At 51.9% G+C, this 6,421-nt stretch overlaps 1 protein-coding gene across 1 annotated transcript; it reads left to right on the forward strand.

Annotated features, from left to right (window-relative positions):
• Positions 1-3,044: 3,044 nt before the first annotated feature.
• On the forward strand, positions 3,045-5,504 carry LOC123057939 (L-type lectin-domain containing receptor kinase SIT2). Its single transcript, XM_044480798.1, has one exon. It carries the CDS (start codon positions 3,303-3,305, stop codon positions 5,325-5,327), a length of 2,025 nt encoding a protein of 674 aa, XP_044336733.1. The 5' UTR covers positions 3,045-3,302; the 3' UTR covers positions 5,328-5,504.
• Positions 5,505-6,421: the final 917 nt, after the last annotated feature.

The following is a 6,421-nucleotide window of genomic DNA, read 5'->3' on the forward strand; positions in this document are numbered from 1 at the left end:
CCCCGCGGCAAATTCTTCATGTGGCTCGTGGTGCACCGTCGTTGCCTTACGGCGGACAATCTGTAGAAAAGGAATTGGCCTACCAATGAAGTCTGCCCCTTGTGTCTTCAAGCGTCGTAAGACTGCACCCACTTGTTTCTCCACTGCCGTTTTACACAACAAGTTTGGGCGCACTTCAGATCTTGGACCGGCGCCGATTTCCTTATCTCCGATAACACCTTTGCCTCCACTCGGGAGTGGTGGTTGCAGACTAGGGCTGACATTCCCAAGAACATCCGAAGGAATTTTGACACAGTGGTGATCTTGATGCATTGGAGGATATGGAAAGAAAGAAACTCCAGGATCTTTGACCAGGTGGCAGCTTCGCCGTCCGGCGTTCTGGAGCGGGTAGTAGAAGATGTGGCCATGTGGAGGGCCGCCGGATGCATCGTCGATCTGCCAACTTAGTTGTTGTGGGGGTGTTCATGTTTTGCAAGACCGGCCCTCACCTGGGTGGTCCGAGATCGTTGCTGTAGCGGGGGCGCCTCTGATTTTTTGGAGGCCGACCCTTGGCAGGGCTGTTTGTAAACTCTGGGTTCAGTCTAAGTTTCCTAGAATGTCCTTGCTGTATTCTCTTTTCTATCTAATAAAGTTCGGCCAATGGCCTTTCGATTCGAACAATTCCAGGCTGCCGAATGATGCCTTCGTGTCTTCTTAGTTTGTATTGGTAAGGTCCTACTGTAGGATTAGCAGATCCAATGGCGCCATGATTTCTCGAATTTACGAGCGCCATCCCATTAGGAAGGTCCAACTATCCATATGGTGTGCTATTGGTAAAGGTACATGGCGTTGGGTTAGTTATAGGGTTCCTGGTTAGCTCCACGGTTAAGTTTATTTGCTTTCCTCACTGCCTATAACGCCAACAAAGAAAATAGAAGAGTAAAAGATATGACTCCTTTATAGGTTTACACATTTTAGTTCCCATTTCAACTTATACTGTTACGATGATGTATAGACAATATATTTGAATTATAGACACACAGTGTTGGGCATTCTCGTTGCTTTTTTGTATGGTCGAAGTATGTCTCTTGTCATGACAACGTGAGCAATATTTGGTTCAGCTGGTGGACCAGTAGCCCCTATTTTCCTAGTGTATGGAATTGTATAACCACCGAGTGTTAAAATCATCTATCTATTACTCCCTCCGTCTCATAATATAAGAGCGTTTTTTACACTACACTAGGGTAAAAACACTCTTATATTATGGGACGGAGAGTGTATTTAATTTCTAGCTGCATGCCTCCATAATGCCCAATTCAAAACTGTAGTACACGGTTTGCATCTTGAATCAATGTCTACATCATATTTGTAACATGTTCCATCCATCTCTGTGTCATGCAGCAGCAACTGCACCGGCTTGTCATCGACGGCGCCCAAGATGAAGATGCTGGTGGTGGCCTTGAGGGCGGTGGGTTTACCTTCAATTGTTTATGTGAAACCACGGGCGGCCTTCCCGTGACCTGAGGCCTGAATAGTAATTATTTGAGCATGGTTCTGCCATTTTTTGAGCTATAGTAGATCAGAAGGTCTGGTTCTTGGTCTCATGCTGCTGCTAATCTTGTTCTTGGTCTCATGCTGCTGCTAATCGTTGTGAAATCATTAGTGTGCCGTACTACACACATATACTAGATCGCAAGTAAAGTTGCGGCTCTGGCCATAGCTTTGGTAGCTTTTGGCTTTCCTTTTTAGTTGCTTGTAAGGAAACCATATGTTTTTTTTTCTTTTGATGTTTGTAACAAAAACTACTGTTCTGTTATGCGAGTACGTTAGTTAACCGGGCTGTTAACTACATCTCTTTTAAGAATCTTTTACTGGTTTTTCCAAAGAATTTTGGAGATGTTTAATTTACTTTTCCCAGTAGAATTACATCTTCTTGTTTTAATCAGTCATTCAATTCACTGTCAACAGAAAGTATTTTTACTTTTAAGATAACCACCATGACTTAATATTTGCAATCTGACTAGCTACTCCTTTGCAATTCTTTGCAGTGGCGTGGGTACAAAATCAGATCCACAACTCTCGTTGGTGCGACCTGGCAGTTGTTGCAGTCTCCAGCGATGGTGCTGTGTCGCATTGCTTCCACAGCTGACAACACAGATAGGTTATTGTGCCATAACCTCTGCGTCGACTAACACGACCACCTTCTCCGCTATCACTATTTAGGTGAGTCCCTGGTCTCTCCTTCAACCTCTGTTTGCTGTGAACTTTGAGACATGGCCACTTTGTGTGCTGACCATTGAGCCGTGGTTGATTCTGTGGTGGTGGACCCAAGCTTTTTTTGCTTATAGTCTTCTAGCTATTATTTCCCCCATTGTTTACTTAGGTAGTTTGATAAGGGTGACTTGTGTTGGTTCAATGTTGACAACTCTAGGCTGCCCTGGAGTAGTGGTGGAGATGGCGAAGCAGCAGGCCATCCTGAAGTGCATCCAGGATGAGGCCTATGTCTAGGTGAACCGAGTGTTCATCCGACAGGAACGGGTGGCGACCGACGCGCTTTTCGTCGAACTAGACGCAAAAGCGGAGGCCGATGCAGAGGAGCCGGAGTTGCGGTTGGCGCCCATGTACCCGGAGCCAAGCACGGAGATCGTGGACATCTCCGACGAGGACTAGGCTAGTGTAAGTTAGTTGATCTATGTACTATGTAGGTTTTCCTCTTTTGCATGTTTTGTATGGATTTATGGTTTCAAGTATGAGGTATCCGAATGCAGAGAAATAAATTTGAGGTGTGACTGGTCACTGCCCGTTGGACGTGTCCGCGGGCTTTTGAGGGCCCGGATTAGCTGTTCACGGCTGTAGATGCTTTTAGAAGTTGAAGGTTCGATTTAGCTTTCATCTTACAGATTTAAGGTCTGTTTTGGAATTATCATTTTTTTGGCGAACTCAGTCCTCCGCACACCATCTGTTCGAGAATCACCACAAGGCGTGCCGTCAGGGTACAAGGCGCGCCTCCTGCACTGAACCATGTTTCCATCATGTGTGTGGACATCGATCGATGGAGCTGCAACTACTGAAACTGCTGCTCGCCGGCTCCCATGCCTTTTGCTGATTGCAATCTTTGTGAGAGGAGCACGCAACCATTCCTCTTCCTGGTGGCACGCAACCATTCCTCCCACTGGGATGGAGACAGGGTCAACCGGCCGGTTCCGGCGGCTCACACTAATTGCCATCTACTAGAGGTGCACGGTGCACCAACTATGCATACCCAAACCAAGTAGTAGTACCCTTCTCGTCCGTAGCTAGTCCGTCCGGCCGGGTCCTCCGCCATGAAGAGTGGTGTGTCCACGCTTCTCCGGCTCCTCTTCCTAATTTGCCTTATTCTAGCAGCCAGCGCCACCGGAGAGGGCGATGACCAGCTCCTCTACTCCGGCTTCACCGGCGCCAACCTCGCCCTGGACGGCGCGGCCACGGTGACCCCAGGCGGCCTCCTCGAGCTCACCAACGGCACGGACCAGCAGAAGGGCCACGCCTTCTACCCGACTCCCCTCCGCTTCGCCGGAGGGTCTCCCGGCGCCGTCGTTCGGTCCTTCTCGGCCTCCTTCGTGTTTGCCATCCAGTCCATCTACACCGACCTGAGCGCCCACGGCATGGCCTTCGTGGTGGCGTCGAGCACCAACTTCTCCTCCGCGCTGCCCGGCCAGCTCCTGGGCCTCACCGACGTCCAGAACAACGGCAACGGCAGCAACCACTTCTTCGCCGTCGAGCTCGACACCATCCAGAACAAGGAGTTCGACGACCTCGACGCCAACCACGCCGGCGCCAACGTCAACGGCCTCCGCTCGCTGCAGTCCTACTACGCCGGCTACTTCGACGACGACGACGGTAGCTTCCGCAACCTGAGCCTGATCAGCCGCGAGGCCATGCAGGTGTGGGTGGATTACGACCACAGGGTCGCTCAAATCACCGTCACCATGGCTCCCCTCAACGTGGGCAGACCAGTAAGGCCGTTGTTCACGGCCACCTACAACCTCACGACCGCGGTCACAGACGTCGCGTATGTCGGCTTCTCCTCCGCGACCGGCACGATCAATGTGCGACACTATGTGCTTGGCTGGAGCTTCGCCATGAACGGTCCGGCTCCAGCCATCGACATCTCAAAGCTACCAAAGCTTCCCCGCATGGGACCGAAGCCACGGTCCAAGGTGCTGGACATTGTTCTGCCAATAGCATCCGGAGCGTTCGTCCTCAGCATGGGCGCCATTGTTCTCCTGGTGCTACGGAGACGGTTTCGGTATGCCGAGCTGCGAGAAGATTGGGAGGTCGAGTTCGGTCCACAACGGTTCTCCTACAAGGATCTGTACTGTGCAACGGAAGGTTTCAGCGACACACACCTGCTTGGAATTGGAGGATTCGGGAGGGTGTACAAGGGCATCCTTCCAGTGTCTACTAGAATGGAGGTTGCTGTGAAGAAGGTTGCACACGACTCGAAGCAGGGCATCAAAGAATTCATTTCAGAGGTTGTCAGCATAGGACGTCTCCAGCACCGCAATCTAGCGCCATTGCTTGGCTACTGCAGACGGAGAGGTGAACTGTTTCTGGTGTACAAGTACATGCCAAACGGGAGCGTTGACAAGTACTTGCACGGTAGAGAAGGCAAACCAATTTTGAATTGGGCTCAGAGGTGGCATATTGTCAAAGGCATTGCATCATGCTTGGTCTACCTTCATGAAGAGTGGGAGAAAGTGGTCATCCACCGGGACATCAAAGCCAGTAACGTCCTCCTCGATGGCGACATGAATGGAAGACTCGGTGACTTTGGCCTCGCAAGGCTGTACGACCACGACACCGACCCGCAAACCACACACATGGTGGGAACCATAGGATACCTCGCTCCTGAGCTAGGGCATACTAGCAAAGCGACACCTCTCACCGACGTGTTTGCCTTTGGAGTGTTTATTCTTGAAGTTACTTGTGGGCAGAGGCCTGTCAATCCAAACTTAGAGGATAGCCAAGTATTGTTGGTCGAATCGGTGCTCGATCAATGGAACAAGGGATCGCTCCTTGATCCCGTGGATAAGCAGCTTGGGGGCAACTACAACGCCGACGAGGCATGTGTGGCTCTAAAGCTAGGCCTGCTATGCTCTCACCCATTCGCCAATGCAAGGCCTACCATGCGGCAGGTGATGCAGTACCTTGATGGCGACATGCCATTGCCGGAGATGTCACCGACGGATTTAAGCTTTCAGATGATGACCATAATGCAGAATGGAGGATTTGATCAATTCATCATGACGTATCCTTCATCAACAGCGCGTATTGACAGCACATCCGTCCTTACAGTTGGGAGGTGAATTGCATGATCCTCACTGTGATATGTGACTTGAGTCATTCTGCCTTCTTAGTGCCCGGTTAATTCGAGCTTTGTGTTCTTTTTGCTTGTCACTTTTGTACGATGTTTTTTTTTCGAAAAGGAGGAATACTCCCGGCCTCTGCATCTGGACGATGCATATGGCCACTTTATTGATTATTAACACAAGACCTTACAAAGTCGTACAATAGTAAGACCAAAGCCACCATCTTCGCAACCTCTGTCACTACTCCTATCTAACTGATGAAGGGCGCTGATGGTCTGGGCCTAATACCAAACAGACCTCGCAGCCAAACCTAACATCTGAGACCTGAGGTCCCAATCAGGACTCCTTCCGGGTATGGGCACCCACCAGTTCGGCGTGCTCGTCAACCAGGCCCCCTGCCGGGTATGAGGCCGCCGCAGCCACGTACCATCAATCCATCTTCAGAGCTGAACTGTTGCATGAACCGTGCCAGGCCTCACTGCCATCGACGCCACCACGACGCCAGACAGCGCCACCATCCTGCACTCGTCCATCATCACACGCCCACCGGCGAGACCCCCGCTGCTCCATGCCGCTGAGACCCGCCGTTGTCGACGTGCCAGATGCCACGCCGCTCCTCCTCTTGTCCCCTCCAGCCAACATTTGCTCCAAAACGATGCCCCCAGGAGGGAGAACGACATCGAAACGTCGCCATCGTCCGATCCGGTAGATCCAGATCAAGGGTTTCCCCCGGAGCCTTTCGATCAGGTTGACGTGACCTGCAACGACGATGCCTCGAGAAGGGAACAACGTCCGAGACGCCGCCATCATCCGCCATGACCGCAGTCAGACGCGATTTTCACCGGAGGCCACGGCGTCCCGATCTCGCGGTTGGCTGGAACGGAGCCCTCCGCCGAACCGGTGACGTTGCCGCCGATCCGATCCCACCGCCGTGCGACGCCCCGATGGAGAACCCGATCTAGATCGAAGACGACCTCGACCGAAACCCTGCCACCAGCACCGCCACACCGCGCCACCTCCTCCTAGCCCAGTCGCCGCCGGATCCAGCCGTCCCCACCTCCGGGAGACCAGCCGGACGAGGCGCCCCTTGT

The sequence above is a fragment of the Triticum aestivum genome, chromosome 3A, assembly GCF_018294505.1.
Source record: "Triticum aestivum cultivar Chinese Spring chromosome 3A, IWGSC CS RefSeq v2.1, whole genome shotgun sequence".
In the NCBI taxonomy this organism is placed as follows: Eukaryota; Viridiplantae; Streptophyta; class Magnoliopsida; order Poales; family Poaceae; genus Triticum; species Triticum aestivum.